General features: G+C 39.0%; 1 protein-coding gene and 1 long non-coding RNA gene across 2 annotated transcripts; one reads left to right on the top strand and one right to left on the bottom strand.

Moving 5' to 3' along the window:
• The first annotated feature begins 3,662 nt into the window (after positions 1-3,662).
• slc22a7 (solute carrier family 22 member 7) lies at positions 3,663-19,354 on the top strand. Its single transcript, XM_023954345.1, has 10 exons — positions 3,663-4,138; positions 5,430-5,533; positions 13,542-13,696; positions 13,781-13,949; positions 14,031-14,154; positions 15,091-15,200; positions 15,291-15,505; positions 16,771-16,879; positions 18,381-18,587; positions 18,917-19,354. Exons 1-10 carry the CDS (start codon positions 3,773-3,775, stop codon positions 19,002-19,004), a joined length of 1,647 nt encoding a protein of 548 aa, XP_023810113.1. The 5' UTR covers positions 3,663-3,772; the 3' UTR covers positions 19,005-19,354.
• Positions 18,272-22,985, bottom strand: LOC111947386. The gene is made up of 2 exons (XR_002873195.1): positions 22,288-22,985; positions 18,272-18,556 (listed from the first exon to the last, which is right to left on the bottom strand). It is a non-coding gene; the product is annotated as an uncharacterized LOC111947386 (long non-coding RNA).
• Positions 22,986-24,661: the final 1,676 nt, after the last annotated feature.

Genomic DNA, 24,661 nt, shown 5'->3' with positions numbered 1-24,661 from the left:
GATGTGATGATTTTTTATTCTAATCCAACCAACAAATGAAAGCTGAATCGCAGATGTGGCAACATCTTTTGGTTTATGTCAGTCAAAGATGCAAACTTTGCTCAATCTCAGAGTTTAGGTCAGAGTTCCAACAACTTTGTTAAGCAATGTAACTGCTTTTTTAAATAGTTTTCTACCCGGAAAAAAGACTTAAACACATGATAAATGTCTTTACACGCAACGTCATGTGATTGTCTGCTGATACGCCAGACATGCTAACTCTCCTTAAGACATAAAGAAGTGCAGTAGCATTAGGAGAGAATAGGCATGGATGTACTGTAGTACTGAGAGAAAAACAGAAGGGCAAAAAAGACATAATTAATCAACAGAGACATACTTCTGATGGGGTCACTTCTTTTTGGCTGGATGTGTTTGGGATCTTTGTCCTGCTGAAAGATCCAGCCACACTGAATCCTCCAGGATGGAAGGAAGTTTGACCCTAATTCTACGGTGGCCCTGAAGTGCAAATCACGTCAACAAATCACTCAACACAGAAGCTTTTCAAATTATACAACGATGGTTAAAAAAGCGTAAAACAACTTTTAATTTTAGAAAACAAAACAAAACCTCAGAAACCAAAATGTAAAAAGCAAAATAACCCTTCTGGAAATCAAAATGAAATGTTAAAGTAGTACCTTTTCCGGTTTCTTATTGTGTTTAGCTTTTCAAGCTTTTCTTTTGATTTCTTTAGGTGACTTTCACAAAACCCTGTGTGCTTCTGGGATTTTTGCTCACCGTTCTTGTGATCATATTGACCCCACGGGGTGAGATTCTGCAGGGAGCCCCAGATGGAGGGAGATCATCAGTGGTCGTGTCTGCCTTCCATATCCTAATAATTGATTTCTTCACACCAAGCTGCTTACCTATTTCAGATTCAGTCTCCCAGCCTGGTGCAGGTCAACAGTTTGGTTTCTGGTGTCCTTAGACAGCTCCTTGGTCTTTACCACAGCTGGGTTTGGAGTGTGACTGTGTGAGGTAAAGATAATTAGTGCAAACAGGTGTCATTAATACAGGTAACGAGTGGAGGACAGAGGATCCTCTACAGAAGTAGTTACAGGTCTGTGAGAGACTGATATCTGGCTTGTTTGTAGGTGACCAAATACTTATTTTCCACCATAATTTACAAATAAATCATTTAAAATATAGAAAATATCATTTTCTGGATATTTTTTTAACATTTTGTCTCCCATAGTTGATGTTTACCTATGAGGAAAATTACAGGCCCCTCTCGTCTTTTTAAGTGGGAGAACTTGCACGATTAAACAAAATCCTTTTTTGACCAACCGTATATTATATTGTTTTCTTCATAAAACAATGTTATTTTCTGTTGAAAGTGGAAGCACAGCTTAACATTCCTGGAAAACTGTACAAGAAGGAAATGCACATGACCGAGTCCTGAGCAGTTCTTTAGTCACAGTAGCTTTAAAGAATGGAAGGTCAGGCTGAAATGTTAAACATGGGTCATGAAGTCACAATACAAGTAGTACAATTGTGAACAATTCAAGTAACCCTTTAGTAGCATTTCTTTAAGTTTTTCTGCTGTGATCATTGACTTTGGTTGTTACTTTCTTTGGTTTGAGCTGATTCTGGTAAAACATAAGTGTAAAAAAAACAAATAAAAGGGACACCAAAAAAAATAGTAAATTTATAAGATAAAAGTTGAAGTGAGCATCACTGCAGCAGCAGAGCGGACAGTTACAAATGTGTGGAAGCTGATATACGGTTTATTAATGTTTTATTAATTGATGGGTGGCTTGCAAGATCTCTGCAGCCCATTAATGAAACCATCGGTATCTCTGCAGCTGTCCACTTCAATCCTTTCTTCCTCAATGAAAGAGAAGGTCTCACAAGTTCTGAAGAGGCCAAGTTTTCAGCATTTTCAATGTTCTTATGCTGATGTACCAGACTATTTTCATTCCTTTTTGTTGTTTTATGTTGAAATGAGACATTTCCTTTGAAGGAGGGGGATTACGTAACATGACCTCTGGGTTTGTGAATGAAAAGAGCAGGATAAAGTGGCATCATCTACACCTAAATGTGTCTCTGTGCTCCTTATTTTACATATGAAACTCTGCATTTCTGACACTGAACCCAGCAAAGCCGGCCACACTAACAATAATTTGGTTTTGACTCGCCAAAAGGTTCAGAATTTGTTTTGTTTTTTTAACCCCATCTGGAAATAAAGCTTCACAAAACTCTCCACATCTTTCATCTTTGTGCACAGCTCCAATAAACAGGCAACTTTGTTGTTTTTTTTCTTGTTAATTAATGACTTTTTTCTCGCAAATGTGCTTTAAAGTCGTAAGACTAAAATTTACTAGAAAAAAAAAAAAGTCATAAATTTAACCTATGTGACACAAGAACAGGCAGCAGGTTTATTAGCTCAGCTAAAAGTCGACAAAGCTAAATCGGGATCAGGCAGGCAGGAGTCGATAACAGGCATTAGATAATCAGAGGAGAGTTGAGGCAGACAGAGTCAGACAACAGAAGATGAGCTCCAAATATGACACTAAGGAAAGCAGAGTGGCACAAACAAGCTGCGCTTCACTCAGTGCAGACCTTAAGTGTGCTGTGGATGATTGAATGATTGAGCGTCAGGTGTGCAGCATCCAGGAAGTGTGAGACTAGAACTCTGACCAGAGGGGGAGACAGAGCTCTCACTTCTGACACTACGACTTTTAAAGTCATTAATATGCAACTTTATTCTCGTAATTTAACAGTTATGACTTCTTTCTTGTACATTTAGGACTTTAAAGTTGTGATTTGAAGAAAGAAAAACAATTTTTATTTGTAAATTGGCCCTAATACTGCGTCGTTCTACAGGGATGGAGATGAAGTGATATTTGATCAATATAGATGCCACTCTTATTTTCAAGTCTCAGAGTTTTCTAACCTTTACAGTTTTTAGAGAAAACTCGACATGACATCCTAAATTAACCAAAAATGGTTCGTAAAATGTTTTGAACAAAACTTCTGCAAGGAGGGGCTGCACAGGGGCAGGGACTGGCAACCATGGCAACGACTGTGGCCAGTCAGGAGTAAGCAAATTCACAAAATCTGTGAGTTAAATATTTTAAATGTTTGATTTAAAACTTCCTGCTTTTATTGAGGCATTTGATTGGTCCGTTTCTAACTTTAATAGCATTTGCTATAGAAAAAATCTATAGGATTTATAAAAAAGGATTATAAAAAAGGATTATTAAGAACATGGAAAAAGAGAGGAAGAATGGTTATTTTTAATCAATAGAATTAGTGAATAATAACTGTTTATTGCTCAACAGAAAATAGATTTCAGCTTCTTGGAAGCAGCGGCTACTTCCTGTTCGGATCGCCAGCTCTCCTATACAGTCGACGGCACGGATGCCGCTGTCGGACAAATCTAGGAGATGCTAACAGGATGAACAGCTACATTTTAGTAAATTAAATCACAAGAGCTAAAAGTTTAAGGTAGAGAATTTTACTAGATTTCTGTTTCGAACAAACTGCTTGTTTGATGACCAAAACAACAAAAAATCACCAGTAAAAATAATCAATGAAAACCAGGTCAGTTAGATGTTAGAACACACCTCACAGATAAAGCCTTCCCTCAGAACCTCCCCCTCCACTTTAAAAGAAGTGACTGGAACAGGACACACACATACTGAGGGGGGAGACCACATATTAACTGCAGGGAGGAATCAGATTGTGCTGGAGATTATTGGAGAAGCAGCAAATCAGCCTCCATCTCGTCACTATGAGGTTTGAGGAAATCCTGGATGATATTGGAGGCTTCAGTAAGTTTCAGTTTCTCCTCCTGAGCATCCTGTGTTTGCCCCGCGCCATCCTTCCCCTCCACTTCCTACTGCACAACTTCATCTCTGCCACCCCTCCTCACCGCTGCTCCCTCGGGAGCCCAGAGGACAGGAATGGAAGCAGCTGGGAGACCGACCCCGGGGTGCTGGCCCTCAGGATCCCCCAGGAGGAGGACGGCTCCTTCAGCTCCTGCAGGGCCTTTGAGCTGCCGCTGAGCAGCAACCTGAGCCGAGCAAACGGCACTGTGCCGTGCCAACACGGCTGGATCTTCGATCAGACAGAATTAAGCTCCACCACTTCCTCTGAGGTAACATTTCTTACCTCCAACTTCTGTTTTCCAATGACTGCCATACAGTAACTCCATCACTGCAACATTTTGACAAAAGATGTTTAATTTAGCAAAAGTACCACTAAAATGTTCACTTTTTTTGACAATCAAATGATTTTGAGTTAATTGTTTAGAGTTTGAAGTTATGTTTTCTCAAATATCCTCAATTTGAAGAATTAAAGGTGAGAGACTGAGATCACAGTCAGGAATTTAGTGCCTAATTTATTAATAAACTAAAATACATGAAGAAAAAGTAACATGATATACACAAAATATACCTATACAACTAGTAACACAACTCAATGATATCACATAAAAATCAGCTTTTGAGGGACTTTCATGTTCAAACATTCAGCAGCAACTTTATCATGATTTGGTTTTTATTTTGAAAATTATTCATCTCTTTTGGTGTGTTTCTCAAACTTTTTAACACAATATAAAATTATTTTGTGAAGAATTGTGTTGCATTTCCTGTTTGTTTTATGCAATAATGTCTATGAAGACTCTCATTCATCCAGGTTGATTCCATCATAGTAGTAGGTTTAGGGGCTGTCATCTGGACTTAGTTTTAAAAACTAAGTAAAACTAAAACAATAATGTGTTTTTACTAGATAACACAGTAATATAATAAGACTCACTCTGTTGAAAAATGTGTCGATGGTGTTTTAATGTGTCCTTGTGGTATTTTTCTGTTTATTTCTGAGTGTTTCTTTGTTTCAAATTGTCGTGAATCAGGAGCAGACAAAAATACTATTCAATAATTACTATTACTATTAATACTATTCAGACAGAAAACACGCTGGGGAGGCCAGCTCTTTGCGCCGCTCCATTCTGATGCATCCATGTACGTCTTTGTTTTCCTCGTGTAAGCTGGAATCTGGATCCAGACTGTCCGGCTGGGTGGCTACAATATTGCTCGCCATTTTTTTTTGAACCAGCAATGTTAGGTTGGGAGTGTGAGGAGCTGGAGAGAGTCTAAACAGACACCTCTCAGTTATGGGTAATGGGAAGGGGGCGGGGTTCCTCCACACCAATGGTCACGCCCACAACTCAGAGGTGAATTTTTTCAGAAACCGTCCTAGAAAACAACCGTTTTGGGTTTTTTTTTTGCCTAAAAACAACATCCATATAATTATAAGATCACTGGTAATGCTTTGAAAACAGATCCAAAGATTTTTTGAGAGGGACTTTAAGCAGTTAGGTGCTAATTTCTCTGAATTTTTCATTGTTTTCTTGACTGATTAATTGTCCATCTGACTTTTCATTACAGTGGGATCTAGTGTGTAATGAAAAAAATCTGAATCAAGCGCTCGCCACCTACTTCTTCCTCGGGGTCACGTTCGGAGCCATTGTGTTTGGACAACTTTCAGACAAGTGAGTTGTGGGTAAATCCTCAGAGAAAAACGTCTGTTCCACACCTCCTGCAGTTACCATAACTCAACTGTTCATTCAATTGAATCATGAAGTGTGATTCAGTGCTTTTTATTGGACAAACAAAGAGCAGGTCCCCAAAAAATGTAAACAATTACAGGTATAACCAAATCAACAGAACATGAAAATGGAAGAACGAGCCAAAAAGTGGATGAGGAGAAACATGCCACTTTGCTTTAAAAGAAAAATCTAAAGCTTCTTCCATTTGCCTCTAATATTTCAACAACGTCCTCTGAAAGTGGCTCATCGGAGTAACCGTTTCTTACCTCCAAGCTCAGGTTTTTAGAACTTGAAGTCCCTCATATTCATATTCTTTGCTCTTCAGGTCAGAGTCCTCTGCTGTTTGTCCCTATAGAGCTTTTACCTCACAGGATCTTGGTACCATCTGTTTTCAGCCTCAGCTTTAGAACAAAGTTATTATTTTTTGTATCATTTATATGGTGCTCAGAATTCATCTGCAAATGTTGGGATAAACTGACCACATTATAACATTTGAAATCCCATCAGTCATAAGTCATGAGCCAAAATCATAATTTTTTTAAAGCGGTTCTTTGAAGAAAAAAAACCTTTCCACTCACATGTGCTTCTACGGAGCAGGCTCCTTCCTCACACTGCTGTCATGTGATTTGTGTTTTCATCTGCGTCTTTTACTCAGTCAGCTGCCGCTGTGCTCCCAACAAACTACTCAGTGTTTGCCCATGAGGCCGGAGCAAACACACAAAACCCTAAATGTCGGTTACACAACAAGTCCACAGTATGAGGGGCCGTATAAGACATTATTTATTCTGAACCATTCACATTCATACATTCTTGCTCTCACAGTCATATATACTCTCTTTCGCATACATATATTCTCTTACGCATCCATATATTCTCTCTCTCACATTCATACATTCTTGCTCTCACAGTCATATATACTCTCTTTCGCATACATATATTCTCTTACGCATCCATATATTCTCTCTCTCACATTCATACATTCTTGCTCTCACAGTCATATATACTCTCTTACGCATTCATATATTCTCACTTGCACATCCATATATTCTCTCTCTCGCATGCATATATATTACTTTACACATACATACATTCTCACTCTCATTGTCACTCTTAAAAAAGAATGTATGTATGTGAAAGACAAGTATATATGAACGTGTGAGGAAGAGTTTATATGTGTGTGTGAGAGAGGAGTATGCATGAAACGGAAGTTACTTTGCATGAAAAGGAAGGCACTTTGAATGAAAAGGAAGGCACTTTGAATGAAACGGAAGGCAGATGATTTCTCGTGCTCTGATTGGACGAGAGGCCGCCACCTCCCATTTTGAACAGACGCTAACATGAACCAATAAGAAGGCCATCGGAACCTTAAGAAATATTTTATCTTCACCTCAAGTGGTCACAAATCTGTCTGCATCTCTAGAGACACAAAGGAATGTCTCAAATACCAATAATGGTAATAGAAGTGCCACCGAAACAGAAAATCCGTATCCACCTTATTCCTAGCCCCCATGAGCCTTTGCGTGAATTATGGGCGACACTTCCTGTAGACGCTGGAACACGCATTTACATTAAAACAAATTCCTCTTGTTTTCGATCCATAACTACATATAAATGTGGGAAAACCAGCTGTCATTTCTTAAAAAAGGCAACGGTGAGGTGGAGATGAAATATGTGTTAAGGTTCCGATGGCTGCAGGACCCCCGTGGCTACTTCTTGCCGGTTCGTTTTTTTTTAAAAATAAACTTTATTAACAATATCTTGCACATACACAATACCAAACACAAAACTCCACTTTGTGCAAAATACAATCTTCACGTTCGCCATGAGAATGAACAAAAAAACATAATGATAACCATGTAAAACAGGTTATGCAAAAAGAAAACAAAAATAATAAGGCAAAGGAATCTGTTAAAGTTTCAGGAGAGACCATGTTTCAACTGTTCTGACAGCTTTTTTGTTAGTGGAAGATTTAATACTGTTCACATACAAAACCATTTCTTTCTGAAAAACATAAAACACGGTTTTTTTGTTGGCATATTTACACTTGTGTATAAAGTATTTAGCCATAATTATAAGTAAATTAACTACATATATTTTTTCTGCATTAAGTCTTTCTTGTGTAAAATATCCAAAAATAATATGCTCGTAAAATAATCTATAATCTTCACATAGATGAGTTCTTATAAAATGTATCACATCTTTCCAAAATAGTTGAGTGAAAGAGCAAAACCAAAAAAGATGAGGCACAGTTTCTGGTGAGGAATGACAGAATGAACAGTTTATGTCCAGATCTTTTTTAAACTTAGTAAAGAAATGTTTCACTGGATAAAATTTGTGAAGAATTTTGAAAGAAATTTCTCTGATTTTATTGGTGATGAAATACTTTTGTGGCAGGGTCCAAACCTTTTCCCACTGAATTCTACATCCAAAGCTGTTCCAGTATGAGATAACATACGGTTTTGTGGCAATCTCATTTTGAAACAGAGAACAGATACTTTGATTATTCCTGCTAGCTGAAAAACATACCTTTCCACACCACAAGTCTGTTAATTTGGGATTTCTTGCTTGTTCATGTTAGCGTCTGCACTGTAATCCCTAGCGAGTTGACTGAACTTAAAAATTATTTTGTAACAGATTACGCAACAGTTAAGTTATATTATTAAAACTTTTAAGTTAACATTTATTAAAATTCATATTGTCAGTTGGCTTACATTTGTATTATTTCATATAAAAAATATTAAGATTCCTCAACTTATAAAAGAGAGATTATTTACTTAAAGTTTTTAATATTTTCCAACTAAAAAACGCTTTAACTAACTATATTTTTATATTACTCAACTCATAAAATATGTAAAATTCACTCAAATGCTTTATAAATTCTCTAACTCATTAAATGTGTAGCATTGAAAATATTTAAAATTCTTCATCTTAAAATGTATTCTAAACAGAGATATTGATACTGCCCCACTACATTTTAAAGGCTAACATTGATAAAAACCAACAAACGTGAAGGCCACACAATAGTGATTGCTTAATACACTTTTTTTAATTGCTCTTTAAAAAAAAGCACAAATATCAAGAGGATGAAGAAACAATAAGTGCAATAAAACTGCATTATAAGAGTGCCACACAACATATTGACAAAAAGAGTTGGTTTTGTATTTTACGGCAGAAAAAGCAAATGATCACAACAAAACACATTAGTTACATAACACTTAAACCAACAAATATTCCATTCTGGAAGACTCACTCAACGAAACATTCTTCAGCGTCAATAAATGTCCTTTCAGTGGTTTGCTGTCCTCAAGGCTCAAGACAGCATTCTGAATAAATATGAAGGCAAGTTCAAGTTTTTTGGGGTGCTGTAGGTCCAGAGCATAGATGTCCCCGAAGAGTTAGAAGAGATTAGTCAGCCAGATCTGTGGGACCACTGACGGCAGCATCCGGAGCGTCACCACGACAACTGAGAAGATACCCACAGAAGTGTCTGTGAGGTCTGGTATTCTGGAAAATACAAAACAAAAAACACAGATGAGTTCAGACCCTCAAAGATATTCATCACACTAATGTACAAAACTGACATTCCTGCCATCTGTCAATAGGAATCTTTTCATGCTAACATTCTGTTAGCTTTTAATCAACTGGCTATGATGTTTTAAGGACCAACTCCAATTAAAATTGTGTTTTTAAAAAGTTCTTTAGCATTTTTCTGAAGGAGGACATTTATAAAATAATTTAAGACTAAAGCTTCATTTTTCTTTATTCAAATAATGATGGATCAGGAGCAGAAAAGGTAAACGAAAAGGTTCCCACTCCTTCCAATCAGGAGTCCCTGATGTTCGCCTTTCATCTTCCGTCTCATTTTTAAAACCATTTAAAAATATCACTCAGTTTACAAACTACAAACAATTGCCCTATTTATTATGTCACTCAATAAAATCTCAATCAATATTAAAGGATTAGTGAAAACCATTGACAGGGAGTCGTGTGCACTTACTGTACAGGTCTTGAAGAAGTTGGAGGCATCTTCATGCAGATAAACAGGAAGTGCAAGGAGGACAAGTGCCCGTCTCATGTTCACGTCACGCTGGTCCTAAAAGAATAAAAAGAAATATCCATTACCTTTGAAGCAAATGCAGAGCAAACACTTCCAATATTTACTTAAGGAACTTTAAGAAATAATAAAATGATACCTTTTCTAGATGTCTATTTCTAGTAAGAGGACAATACAGTGTTTATGTCATGATCCACCTCAGGTCAAAGACCCAAAGTCATTTGAAGGCAAGTTACACCGTGGCTTCTTACAGCTGTTTACAAATGATTTGTTATCCGTTTTTGAATTATGCACATTAGAAATTCACCTGGAGGTCATAAATCCTAACCAAGCTGGCCAGTTCCTGTCTGTTTTGGTGGACTTAGTCTCAGAAAAGGGCAGCTTTAAGTTACACAAACATGTAAAAACTGCACAATTTCCTCTGACTGCATCTACTCTACATAAATCCATTTCAGATCTTGACAGATGAGTTTTCATGGTTTCAAATGATGGAATGGTGCTAATGCAACATCATTTTATTATTGTAATATACTGTCATAAAGACATGACAATATTCCAAAGTGTCTCCACATACATGGCAGTGGAAACACTTTGGAATATTGGCTATGTAGTACTGCAGTATTATATGTAGTACTGCATAGTGCCAAAGTAACAGAACACAACTTGCACCTCCATTCCATTGTGCCACCTTCAGCCTGCAATCTAAATATGTTTAGTTCAAATGTAAATAATTTCAGCTCTATTTAGACCTTTGGCTAGTTAAAATGTGCATAAATGTTTCCATGCTGCCGTATAAATCTAATAATGGTAATAGTTCAGGATGAATGTATTAAATAAGTATAAAACTCCCCCACTTGACGGCTCTTTTCTGGTGAAATGGTGACTTTCTGGTGAACTTTCTGAAGTTCAGTATCTGAAAAAGTCCAAAAGAGATTTTTCAATGTTAAAAAATGTTTCAATTATATTCTGATCAAAAAACATTTATTGCACTACACAACCTATTGCATTTTTTGTTTTTTTAAAATAGCTCTAGACAAATAACTGAGACAAGTTACCTCGCTGGCCTTGGCGTCTACCTGGAGGTGAAACACTGAACACTCTGTAGTTCGGTACCTGAACACAACACGAGCACGTTGATTAATTTATTTTTACAAAAACCTTTTTTATAACGGAGATCAGTGATTTATAAAAGCTTAAAGCTGCATTCAAAACCCAATGCTTCCATGTAGCAACCAGGCTTAAAACTGTTGGCGGTAGCTCCTCCCACACAACCGTTAGAGGCTTTGAGTGACATTTTTGGACAAATGTCCAGCAGCAAACTTTAGCCACAGACAGAGGCCTCCAACGCGAATTTCACACGCGGATCATGTTTAGTGTGATTGCAGCATAACAGATCATTTCTACCTCTGAAAAAAAAAAAAACCTCATCACTGTCGTAACTTACGGGCAGAAATGCAGTTTGGGTTTGGCTCGCCATACGTCTGCTATGACAAACTAATCATGTATACATTTCCACATTAATCTCTAAAACAATCATAACACACATATGTTTAAACAACAGTAAACCACATTTACGGTAGTATAAGAGCATTTTTAAAGCATTCATTCAAAATAAACCATGAACGATACTTACCAAATTAAATCAGGGCTGAAGACAAGACGGCACCATCAGCGATGAGGCGGATGAAATAAAAAACCCGAGGTTGGGGCGTCTTGAAGCGGGACGAAATCGCAACGCTTTGCAGAATAATAAAATGCTCGACTTTCAATTTCAAACGTCGCATACTCGCATTCGGCAAATCCAACATGGCCACCTGAGCTAACGTAGAGAAAACGAAAGACCCTCCCACCAGTACGTGATGACGTCATGACGCTACTTCACGGATCTTAAAATTTTTGAGTGCCAGATACAAATAAGCTTTAAAATATTTAGCACTGTTAAGTTAAATTTGAAAAAATCTTGATAGAGCTTAATACTTTATAGTTGAATCAACTACAAAATGACATTTAAGTTGTGTAACCTTAATAGTTATGAGTCAGTACAAGTGATAGGGTTTAGAGTGTGTTCAAAATGGGAGGTGGCGGCCTCTCGTCCAATCAGAGCACGAGAAATCATCTGCCTTCCGTTTCATTCAAAGTGCCTTCCTTTTCATTCAAAGTGCCTTCCTTTTCATGCAAAGTAACTTCCGTTTCATGCATACTCCTCTCTCACACACACATATAAACTCTTCCTCACACGTTCATATATACTTGTCTTTCACATACATACATTCTTTTTTAAGAGTGACAATGAGAGTGAGAATGTATGTATGTGTAAAGTAATATATATGCATGCGAGAGAGAGAATATATGGATGTGCAAGTGAGAATATATGAATGCGTAAGAGAATATATATGCATGCGAGAGAGAGAATATATGGATGTGCAAGTGAGAATATATGTATGCGAAAGAGAGTATATATGACTGTGAGAGCAAGAATGTATGAATGTGAGAGAGAGAATATATGGATGCGTAAGAGAATATATGTATGCGAAAGAGAGTATATATGACTGTGAGAGCAAGAATGTATGAATGTGAGAGAGAGAATATATGGATGCGTAAGAGAATATATGTATGCGAAAGAGAGTATATATGACTGTGAGAGCAAGAATGTATGAATGTGAATGGTTCAGAATAAATAATGTCTTATACGGCCCCTCATACCACAGAGTAATTTCAATGCATTTCATTAATATCTGTGGCGCACTTAGCAGTCTGGCAGGTAAACAATAACATGGGGCCCTCTGCAGCAGTTGTATTAATTAAAAAAAAATGTTGTTGTTTTTTAAATCCTTAACTAAAGGGTAAAATGTTGAATAACTTCCTAAATTTAGACAACATCAATTTTAAGAATCCAAATCTTTAGATCAGCATTTAAAGGCTGAAATTACATTAAAATGTTGATGAAATGTATGGCGGGCGGGCACAGAGAATGAACATTGGACGATCTGCCATGGTGTCAGGGAATGAGCTGGGTATTTAAACTGCAGCAGTGTTCATAGAAGGTGGGATCAGGGTAGGAGCAAAGACAGCAGCTCTCCACCCAACCCCTGCAGACAGAGAACAGACGGGAACAGATGAAATCATAACACATTAGCCTATCATGAACAAAAGGGGAAATTGTTCTTGTATTTTTACTTTCATGAACTCAGGTGAGGGAAAATGTCCTTGTGAAAAGTAATAAAAAGGAATTTGATTTTCAAAAACCTGCTTTTGTGAACATTTCCCAAGTATTAAATGAAACATTATGCACTAAAGCAAATGTCACCTGAGATTACCAGACCATAGAGCGCACCTGTGTATAAGCCACATCCACTCTATTTAAATATATTTAAATGTTGAAAAAAGAAATACAAGCCGCACCGGGCTATAAGCCGCAGATATCTGCATGTTCTATCTGCTAAAGAAAAAGCATAGTCTGTTCTCCTTTGCATATATATTTTTTTGTCTATTATCTTTTCTTTTTAACTCTGGTTAGAGCGCCCCCTAGCGGCGGAAGGAAAACATTCCCAGAATAGCTGCACCTGTGTATTAGCCGCATATTTCAAAACCTACGAAAAAATTAGAGGCTTATAGTCCATAAAATACGGTACTCATAAAATAATTTGGTGTTTTTTCTAATTGTACAGCAACAGGAACAATCCTCTCAAAAATGTTTGCATTCGTAAAACAAACTATCTATTCTTTTGATATAAAGATCACCAAAAGCACAGTTGTTTTCCGGCTCTGTTCTATCTTTTCAGCGCAGCTTCACATCAGATCTGAACACCAAATAAACAACCGACAAAACAAATTAGCCTACCCATCTCATAGTGAAACTGATTCTGCTAAAACTTCAGTTATTTTTTTGTGTTGCAGATTTGGACGTAAGTCGATGATTCTGGTGGCTTTTATTTCCTCCACCTTGCTTGGAGCCACCTCAGCCTTCTCCACCTCTTACGTCATGTTTGCCGTCTCCAGAGCCCTCTGTGGCATGGCCCTCAGTGGGATGTCCATCATTAGTGTCGTTCTGGGTAATTTTGACCTTAGGTATTTTAGAAATAATTGAGATCAAAGGTTGAATTTTTATCAAAACGAAAAATCAAACATCTCTCCAGGTATCGAGTGGACTGACATAAAGCATCGGACGTTCACCACCATCATCACTGGTCTGTCATGGAGTGTAGGGAACATGCTTCTGGCCCTTTTGGCCTTCTTCATACGAGACTGGAGGCATCTAACATTGGTGGTGACGGCCCCCATCGTTCTCACCATCATCTCCTGGTGGTAAGACGGATCAAGCTGTTCAATAAAAACACCACAGACGGTTGTTGTTTTGGGGAAACAGGCTCTGGTGTTTGCCTGCAGGTGGCTGCCTGAATCAGCGCGCTGGCTGCTGACTCATGGCAGAACCGAGGAAGCAAAGAAGTATCTGGTTCAGTGTGCCAAAATGAATGGGAGGAAAGAGGACACCGCCAAACTGGATACAGAGGTGCAGTCAGTGAATCTTGTTCTGTACAAATAACTTCGCTTTTATTTCAGGTACCACAAGGGGGCACAATCCAGTGCTCTTGTTTGCCAAAATCTGGTAAATAATGAGAGTTTTCTCAGTAATGGCAGCCAAACCAGAACCAAATCCTATTGGATTCGTCTGAGTTAACAAGAACCACCAACCAGTACTATCGAAGGTGGAAACTGGACAACAGTTTGAGTATCGAGGAGCAAGATGTGATAATGAGAAGCAGAAGAATGAAAAAAACATTTCAATGGTAAAGCTCAAATGATGAGATTCCAGTCAAATGAAATTTCAATTTTGCTGAATTTCACGATAAAAGCAGAAATCTGGGAATAAAATGATGATCCCCCGGATCCCCCATTTGTTCTCCTAGATGCTTTTTGAAAATAAATTTAAGGATTTTTGATACAATTTCTGCTATCCTTGCCTTAAACTGCTCGGTACACCACGATTTTCCACACGTTCCCGTGCGACTTTACATGAGAATAAGTCAGATGTGGTGGAGAGAAACTTTCTTGGATCAGAAATAAAACCAAAATAATAATGAAGGTCGCTTTTTATTTCTTTTTTATTCTGTGGCCCATTACGAACTGTCCCAAGCACTCATACCAGTCATTGGTGAGGGGGTTGAGGACATTGCTCTTGTGTTTTTGTTTCTAAGTGCCTGAGGGATTTCCTTTGGATGATATTTTGTTTTGTTTTGTTAGTTTGACCAATTGTCGTTTAAATTACGTTTTTTTTCTGACAAAAATGCTGTGACACTCATTCAGTTTTATACTTTCCTTAATAAGAGTTAAACATCTAGCCATGTCACTCCTCATCTTACCAAATCCAATTAGAAAAGTGATCAATAATCTGTCTTTCTGCAGCATCACTGTCAGTTTCCTGCAGCTATTACTTTCTGTGTTTCAGACTTTGGCCAAAATAACCGTGTCAGAAGTTGCTAAAAAGAAGCACACGTACCTGGATTTGGTAAAAACTCCTCAACTGAGGAAGATCACTCTCTGCTCCGGGTTTTTCTGGTACCAGATCTCCCTTTATGAACTTCTGTCTGCTCTGTGGATCTAAAACTGCTTCCTGTTTTCATTCTAACTACTTTTCTGCACCTCCAGGTTTGCAGTCGCCTTCCTTTACTACGGGATCAGTTTTAGGATCTCGGGTTTTGGTGTGAACATCTACCTCACCCAGTTCATCTACGGAGCAGTTGAAGTTCCCGCCAAAATCCTGGCTTTCTTTCTTGTTGATTGGATAGGCCGGCGTAACGGCCAGGCATTGTTTCTGATCTCAACAGGTGTTCTGATTGGAATTAACACAGCAGTACCTCTAGGTGGGTTTGGTTCCGAAGGTCAGGACCATTGACTGTAAATTAGAACTGGACCGAGTGAGTGTGAAATCACTCATGGCTAACCTTTGACAAAAAGTCAATTTGATCGTCTTTTTGGGGGAATATGGACGCAGCCATGTTTGATCCAGAGGCCGTCAGGAAGCAGTGATTGGTCTGAGTCAACATTTCTATGGCAACCACTCTCACCAATCAGGAGCGATCCCTACCACTGGACAGCGGGCTGCATGAAATCGGTCAAATAAACATTTTGACCATTTGATGTGGGGGCCAGCAGGCTCCACTTACTGTTATTAAGGCACCTGATTGGACCGTTTATAATTTGAAAAACAGGACACACAAAAATATGATGGAAAAAAGAGAATTATTGAGTAGCTGCTTGTTTCTCTGTTGAAGTCTGTGAGATTTTAGCTTCTTGGAACCAGCGGGTACTTCCTGTTTGGAACTAGACAGGGGGAGGAGTCACGCAGTCCAGCTCTCACACAATCGATGGTCAGACGTTCCATTTAGAGCCTAAAAACCTGACGCTGTCCCTCTTGCTTGCATTAATGCTTTTAAGAAAAGGCTACAGACCCATCTTTTTAACCTGGCTTTTAGTCAATTTTTTCACTACTTTTATTTATCTATTTATTCAGTTATTTATTTATATGTATGTATTTAATTATTTATTTATATTTATTTATTTATCCATTTTTATCTTGTTTTATGAACTTGAACTAGATTTTTAACGCCTTATTTTAATTTACCTTATTTCAATGTTTTATTGTTTTTATTAATATGTTTACTTTTTGATTCTCGTTTGTATTCATTTTCTTATTTCCGGTGCTTCCTCAGCTGGAACCTCTCCCTCTGGGTCGGCTGCTGTTAAGCCACTACGGCTCTAGATGGGAACCTATATCACTGCTCAGCTGTGGTGGAGCGGTCCCCACCTGGGATGCTGCATTTGGCTGTCTATGCGGCTGTTCACAGAGGGGGAGGTTCCAATTATCAGCGTTTCCAGCATCTTGTTTTTGTGCTCAGCCTATTTCTCATTGTCTTTTCCCATCAGTTAGGGGGTGGGAGATGTGGAAGGAGTGGGGGGCTAGGTACTGGGAGGGGGGTCCTATTTATTTATTTTTATTTATTTATTTTTTAATCATCATGCTTGTTTTTATATTTTGTTGTGTTTTAATGTAAAGCACTTTGTGTTATATTTTTATATGAAAAGTGCTTTACAAATAAAGTTTGATTTGATTTGATTTGATTTGCAGATTACACAGTTGTTCGTACAGTTGTTGCCGTGGTGGCAAAAGGTTTCTCTGAGGGGGCATTCACCACTGCGTTCCTCTACTCAGCTGAGCTCTACCCAACTGTCCTCAGGTAATTGACAATCAAAAAAGTAAAAAAAAAAAAAAGGTGGAACTTTTAGGCTTGTTATTTTCTAATGCTTAATGAAGTTATTAGAAGCATTTGAGACTTGTGGAAATCACTGTTTTACTTCACCTGTTCAGATGTTAATTCTTTCAGGAGATCCTTCTGAGAGAAAAGACTTTTCAGGAAGTATATGCAATCACATCTAAAAAAATGTCACCGCCTGTTTACTTGTGTGTTCATTAATTACTTCAAAGTATTTGTTCAGGCTCCTCCTGCAGGAGTCGTGCAACGTCTTACCTGTCAAAATCTTTTTACTTCGTTAAATCGCATGGATGACAATGAAAGCGATAAAGCCACAAACTTGCAAATGCATCTCGCAAAAATCACGCACAATTGCGTAAGATTTATGTAAAATATGCATAAACTGTGTCATTCATAAACAACCCAAAAATTTGAACAGCTAAAAAAAAAACAAATCTGTGCATATCAACGAATGACGAGTGCAAGAAACACTTAGGAATTACGTGCATCGTGCATGAAACACGAAATACAGAAATTTCACACGTGGAAAATGCGCAAAATATACGTTGTGGCTGTTTGACACGGCCTTAAGATCAAGTGAAATGGTACAGAAAGCCTCCACAGTACTCTTAAACTAACAAATACCAGATACTCCCCTCTCAGTGTAGAGAAAACTCTTAACAGTGAGGATGAGCCCTACCAAGCAGGTGGTGGGAGTCGGATAAGTCCTTGGATGGTTTTCCGCTTGAACCTTGGACGGAAGGATGAACCTACAAGGGTCTGAACAAACAACCATGGAAACAATTTCAGAACGTCACCTGGATGAATGAGAACCGTCAGTGACGACCTTAGGAACAGAAACAAGATCAATAAACTAAGGGACCAGCATTTGGTGGTTAATGCACAAAGAAATTTAGAGCTGGACTGCCAGACCTTCAGGAGAAGAATGTGGACCAAGGAACAAAACCCAGAAATGTCTGAAACACTTGTGTTTCATTAGCTTGGAAGTGAGTCCTGGTGTGGCACCAAAAAACAGATGGACTTTTTAGCCCTTGTGCTATCCTAGGCACTTTAACATTGGGGTCATCTAGACCCACTAGACAGTGCTCTGAACCTTTTGTCTTCAATGATTTGTGATCTTCACTGGTGTCCATGGATTACATGAAATCTTTCCACCTTTATCCACCTTTGTCATGGTAGGGAGAACACGTCAATGTAAGGGTGGGGTCATCTAAGATAGCACAAGGGTTAATTCACCAGAAGGAAGAAGAAATCAAAATCATGGGGAGCAAATAAGTAGATCCTTTTTCTATTCAGGCCAATCGTTAGAAATAGTCATTTAGGCTGACTGTACGGATCAAAGTCAACTGGACTTGGTTTATCTTGGTAGTTCTTTTATTACTGAAGACATTAACCTTTTCTCATAGAGGCTTTCATGTCATGGTCCACGTTCACACATGAAGCTTCTACCTCTCTTTTTGTACAGGCAGTGTGGAATAGGCTACACCTCATGTCTCTGTCGGATTGGAAGCTCGCTGGCTCCTATGGTGATGCTGCTGGAGGACGTTTGGCTTCTTCTGCCGCCGCTCATTTTTGCTGGGACCGGGATCTTTAGCGGCAGCCTGGTCTTCCTGCTTCCGGAGACTCTGAATGCCCACCTCCCTGAAAACATCTTGGATGTTGAAGAAGGAAGGTACAAACTCACACAAGCGACCAATGCAACCAGTTAAATGTTCTGGAAATGTAAACCGTTAAAATTGAATTTTAAATGAACTCCTTCCGCTTTGCAGAAACTGTCCTAGAAAGAGACAGAGGTTTTTAGATTTTGGCATTTTTAGCCAAAAAATGTTTTTTTTAAAGAACCATAGGGAACCCTTTGATGATAGATCAAAAGATAATTGAAGGGGACTTTAATTCTGATTTCAGAAAATTGTTTAGGATCAAAGGTTTTTTTCTTCCTGCTAAACTGTTTTCTGTTGCAGAAAAAAAAAAAAAGTCTCATTTTTGTGACTTTCGTTTCAGACACATGCAGAGTGATGCAGATAAAGCCGCACCGATCGAGCTGAAGCAAATAAACCACAATAATACAGAAGCATCAAAGGGGAACTGATGCAGGTTGGGATCACATCACCATGATGGTCATGGAAAGTTAAGAGAAAACTGCAGCCTTTGGGAAATATTCAGGTGCTTTTGAATTTCAATGTAAACTTAGACCGACGTCAAGATCGCTGCTTTGGAAAACTTTTTACCTGAGGAATACTTTTCAAAGTATCAGAAGGAGGTGGGAACTTACATAAGCATTTTTTAAATCTATTTCACTTAAAACGACTTTTACATTTTTAATATATTTCTTGAAAACTATGTACAGTAGGGCAGAACAGTATTTGGTGAGCCACCAATTGTGCAAGCTCTCTAACTAATTAATTATAGGTAAACCTCAACTGCGAGACAAAATGAAAACAAAAATCCAGAAAATCACATCGTCCGATTTTTAAAGAAATCATTTGCAAATTATGGTCAATAACAAACAAGCAAGATTTCTTCTTTTTTTTTGTTTTTTTACCTTGTCTTGTCCAACAAATAGATGAAAACTGAGGGCCTCTTGTGTTGGACATATTTTACTGTTACAACATGGAATTATGAATCTTCTGACACACATACTATTTGTGCAGAGGTGAACAGACACCTGTGCTTGAGTGAGTGTTCATTTTCTGCTGAGGTGGAGGATAGAATGTAAAATAAGAGAGAAAGAGCCCGGACATCCCAACACCAAATTCCCCACTGAAGCAGCGGCGGCGGCGAAGACCCCCAAACACCCACATGGTCCATAGCACAGTGCTCCTCAACCTTTTCAACGCTGCGGACCGGTATGACGTCAGACTAAGTTTTCACGGACCGGTCTTCAAGATGTGGCATATGAATACTTTAGCAACGCTATGATGAAGGAGGAACAGAGACGTGACAAAGCGACTTCTGAGCTTTTAACCCTTGTGCTATCTTAGATGACCCCACCCTTACATTGACGTGTTCTCCCTACCATGACAAAGGTGGATAAAGGTGGAAAGATTTCATGTACTGTAAATTCCGGACTACAAAGCGCACCCGATTACAAGCCGCACCCACCCATTTTCACGTGTTTGACTGCTTTTATACATACACAAGCCGCGTCAGAGTACAAGCCTTAGGCGATATTGTCATCCTGACAGATCAAGGCCAGCATCCCAGAGTGAGTGCAGTTCATTAGCACATTGTGGGTGGTGCCAGCTTTGCCTCTGGCTCACGTATTTGAATGTATCGACATCTGTCAAACAGCATGGACCCATATTCTGTTCACAAGTTCCTCAGTTATGGTGTTTTTATTTCATTTTTTTTTACTTATTGACAATCTAGGTATCACACATAAAATTACAAACAGTAACCATATAATCAACATTACATCCCTCAGTTATAATGAGGAAATTTACATCCGCGATTCCACATTTCCCATGAGTCTTAGGGGCTAAAGGCGGGGCCAACGCCCCGCTCGCCATACTGTTGTATGTGTTTAAGAATGAGCAAGTATCAGCAGTGCATGGAGGGGTGAACGGGAAAAGCTCTCCTTCCGCTTGTGTCGCGGCAGCGTTATGGGAGTAACAGGACTGGTTAAAAAACACACCGGTAAAATAAAGCAGCGGCGACTAAAAAGCGCGCGCCTCAGCGCGATACGCGCGCCTCAGTGCGGCGCGTGCGTCAGAATTCAGAAGCCTCTGCACTCCGCTCCCGCCCCGCGCGCTCCTTGTCTCCCCTTCCTATCTACTCCGACACCTCTGGCCAGGGCGGCTTCAAGGAGGAGCACTTCGTCCCCATTGCGCCAGTGTAAGGAGCAAATCGTTTCTGTGCAAAGCAATCGGACTTAATACTGTACGTTTTGTGTATGAGGGGCGGATGCGTTGTTACGTGTGGGAGCCTTCAGACTGTCATCGGCCCCGCAGCTCAATCAGCAGGAGAAGATGTCTCCAGCTCACACGGAGGCTGTGAGTTTTTCAAAGCAAAATTCCGCTTTTACGGTTTCCTTAGAAACCGTAAATGGAGTGTACATTCACTCCATGCGCTGTTCTCTCCGTCACGCAGCAAACCGGCTTTTCCAAACCCGTTGGTGACGGTGGACTTTTTTACGCTGCTTTTAACGATTGCTTTTAACTTGAAAGCTTCATCATATTGTAGCGGCGATCCCATGCACGTTGAGTCTAATGGCCCCAAAGTATTCTGGGATGCGGCCGGGCATGCGTGTTTCATTTTGTTGAACCATGACTGAAGTGTCTAAGACCTGAAGTCAAGTCCATGCTGTTTGGCTGCTAAGAGGTGTGTTGAATAGCCTTGTGCTAGAATTCAAACTATTCACTGAGTTCGAAAGTACGTACATGGCGGCCGCCAATTAAATCCATAAATTAGCCGCGTCACTGAATAAGCCGCAAGGCTGTAAGCGCAGGAAAAAAGTAGCGGCTTGTAGTCCGGAAATTACGGTAATCCATGGACACCAGTGAAGATCACAAATCATTGAAGGAAAAAAAGGTTCAGAGCACTGTCTAGTGGGTCTAGATGACCCTACTCCCAATGGTAAAGTGCCTAGAATAGTACAAGGGTTACTTTGACACGCATGACAAAGTACATCGCACAGGTGTCATCATCCTGTCCCCTTCCCTACACTCATGGTGCAAAACAGACGTAATGTCTATTCAATGTAGCTTTCTTTTTTTTTGGTAGTGGAAGGCTCCTCTTCTGTCTCCTGGCTGGGCTTTTTCCCCTTGGCAAAGAAACTTTCCAACGACTTTTGTTTTTTACTCATTTTGCTAGCTCCTGGGTTTTATTTTAGCCGTGACCCATCACATGACAGAGAAAAGTGTCTTTGCCTGCGTCAAGAGTGACATGGACGGATATAAAAGAGAATCTGGCAATTTTTCAAAATAAAACATCTTTCAGATTCCGAAATAAATAAAACGGAAGAAATGTAAGTTAATTATTTTTTCTGTGCGGCCCGGTACCAAATGACCCATGGCCCGGGGGTTTGGGACCGCTGGTATAGCAGATAGAGGAAATCCGCCCCAACGCCAGAGAGCAGGAAGACAAGAGCACAGAGCTCCAACCCAACCAATAGAATCCCCCCCCCCAACACACACACACACACACACACACACACACACACACACACACACACACACACACACACACACACACACACACACACACACACACACACACCCACACACACACACACACACACACACATGGGAAAGCACCCCCAGATAAGCAGCCCACCACCACCACCCAGGAGTTCTGAGCATCCCCCCACTCTAACCCCAGGCACGAGCCAGGGCCCCCCAAGGAGACCCGCCTCATACTGCAGGCCCACCTACCCCACAGTAGGTCCAGTGGAGAGCAAGGCATGGGCCGGCCACCCCCGTCCAGGCGAAGAACGCCCAAGAGAAGTGGGGGTCCCCGAAGAGCATTGTAAACATGGCCTGACATGGCTCCCCCACTGTTGGACTTTTTTAAGAGAGGCCCAGCACTTGAGGGCAACGACCAGAACCTGCACCACAGGGACACAGAAAACGTTTGACTGCTGTCATTGCCAACAAAAGGTATATGAAAAAAGTACTTTGGTGGGCTTTTGTTATTGACAAAACACATATTTTCCATCATAAAAGCAAATAAATTCTTTAAATATCAGACATCTCTTTTTGTCTCTCATAGTTGAGGTGAACCTCTGATGAAAATTACAGGCCCCTCTCATCGTTTTAAAGTGGGAGAACTTGCACAATTGGTGGCTGACTAAATACTTCTTTGCCCAACTGTGCGTGGTCAGTTTACACATGACGCATATTTTCATGTTCTAATAGTAAAGTCGTTGTGAAGGTTTTATACAGTTTTTATGCACTTTACTGTGTGTTTGCCATTTGTATTATGAACTGTGAAGCCCACAAATCAGATCAGTTTCATCGTACACATGCTCGTCTTTTCCACCGAAAGGCATTTTTCCTTCATATTAAACCATTTCATTCATTTGTGTGTGACTCGCTGCAGGACATTTACATGCCATACACGTCTGTTAATGCAATCTGGCCGTCTTAAAACCTTTTACTGACTCATTTCACCTTCCAAGTTCAATGCAAACCCTAAAGTGTCAAATGTAAAAACTCTGATTTTAATTCACAAATAAACTTACCAGTATTTAAAATGTGGTTTCAAATACCTGTTTAGAATATTTTATTTCAGGTTACATTAGAAATACGATTACTATTATATTAAACAGGTTATTCTGTTTAAATCCTAGAAAGAAATGAGTACAAATGTACAAAATTTGGTCCAGAAGCATTTCAGTAGCTTCATGGTTAATGCTGCACACGCTGGAAAGCGATTAGCAGTTTAAAGATGAAAATATAATTCTATGGCCTCTATAGTATAATTAAAATAATTTATTACAAATTACTGTGTTAAAATGAATATGAGTGTTAATATAATTGTGATTGCTTAGTGAGAGGAATGAACCTTTACATTTATTTATAGAAAAAAGTGTCAAGTCATCTGTCTAATATGCATCAGTAAAAATAAAAACTGTGTTCAACGCTTTTAAAGATTCTTCCCATATTAAATAACTGAATTAAACTAATATTTGTCCAGAAAAAAGTAGAAAAAAAAGTTACCAGAGAAAATACAAAACAGACAGAGTTGTATCCTTTATTTTATTTTTATGCAGAGAGAATTTCATCTTTATTTTGTTTTGTTTTTCTCCGTTTCATTCTTTAAAAAAAAACAAGCACAGAACAGAAACCAATCATTCTCAGAAGATTGATTAATGCTTTTATAAAGAAATGACAGAACTCCAGGTCCCACATTTCTGTAAAATGTGTTTACCTTATAAAACTTAATTTAAAAAATGTTAAATATATACAGTATTTTATAAAAGTTGTATCTAAACTTTTAAATTTGATTTAGGTAAACATGCGATAAGAAAAAAAATCAGTAAAACCTCTGTTAAATGTGACAAATATATTTTCTAAATGGACAGATGATTTAAATAGAAGAATTTTGGTTACTGAGTTGATTTCCAGCTCCCTCCATAGAAATGAAACAACACAGAGACCGTTTTCTCTTCTCAAATGGTTTATAAAAGTATTTTTAAATCCATCTGTGGATTGTTTTTTGCTTCTGAATCTCCTTCAAAATGACTGAAAACCTCCTGAAGAGTCTTCATGATTGATAATCGTACAGTCAAGATCACAAAGGACGTGTAGAAAAACTGCTGCTCAATGGGCTCAGACAACACTCCACATTTCATCAATAAACATTTCCATTCAGCACAAACCTGATTGTGTGACATCTATTGTATCGAGGAACTAACATCTCTGATTGAGGGAAAGCATCCTGGTTGTGTGTTCTTGTGGAGCGTCTCTGGATGCTGAAGGCGGTGCATCAGGAACTGATGGCCTCTCTTCATTTTCTCATCAGTTCATGATGCAGTATCATCAACACCAGAGGCTGTTCTGTCAGCACACTGCTGCACGTAAACCCGCTGCTCACTGCAAATGGGTTTTCCAATGATTTCCCTTTTTTGGGGGGTCAAATAAATGGTCTACTAAAGCCACTATGACCCAAAGGGCGGTTTGAACTGAAGCAGCACTGATTTCAAGACAAAAAAAAAAGAAACTTTCAGAAAAACACAATTCTAGAAAACTAAATTGTATGGAAGAAATGTTTGTGGAAACTAAATTTAAAATAAAAATAATAGTT

The sequence above is a fragment of the Oryzias latipes genome, chromosome 1 (assembly GCF_002234675.1).
Source record: "Oryzias latipes chromosome 1, ASM223467v1".
Classification (NCBI taxonomy): Eukaryota; Metazoa; Chordata; class Actinopteri; order Beloniformes; family Adrianichthyidae; genus Oryzias; species Oryzias latipes.
This window is presented reverse-complemented; position numbering and strand designations above follow the sequence as displayed.

Excerpts from the sequence above, each read along its gene's own strand:
- slc22a7 (XM_023954345.1), top strand. The coding sequence starts at position 3,773 with ATGAGGTTTGAGGAAATCCTGGATGATATTGGAGGCTTCAGTAAGTTT. Across the intron at positions 14,155-15,090 it reads CCGCCAAACTGGATACAGAG|ACTTTGGCCAAAATAACCGT; the intron begins GTGCAGTCAGTG and ends TCTGTGTTTCAG. Across the intron at positions 18,588-18,916 it reads TTGGATGTTGAAGAAGGAAG|ACACATGCAGAGTGATGCAG; the intron begins GTACAAACTCAC and ends CTTTCGTTTCAG.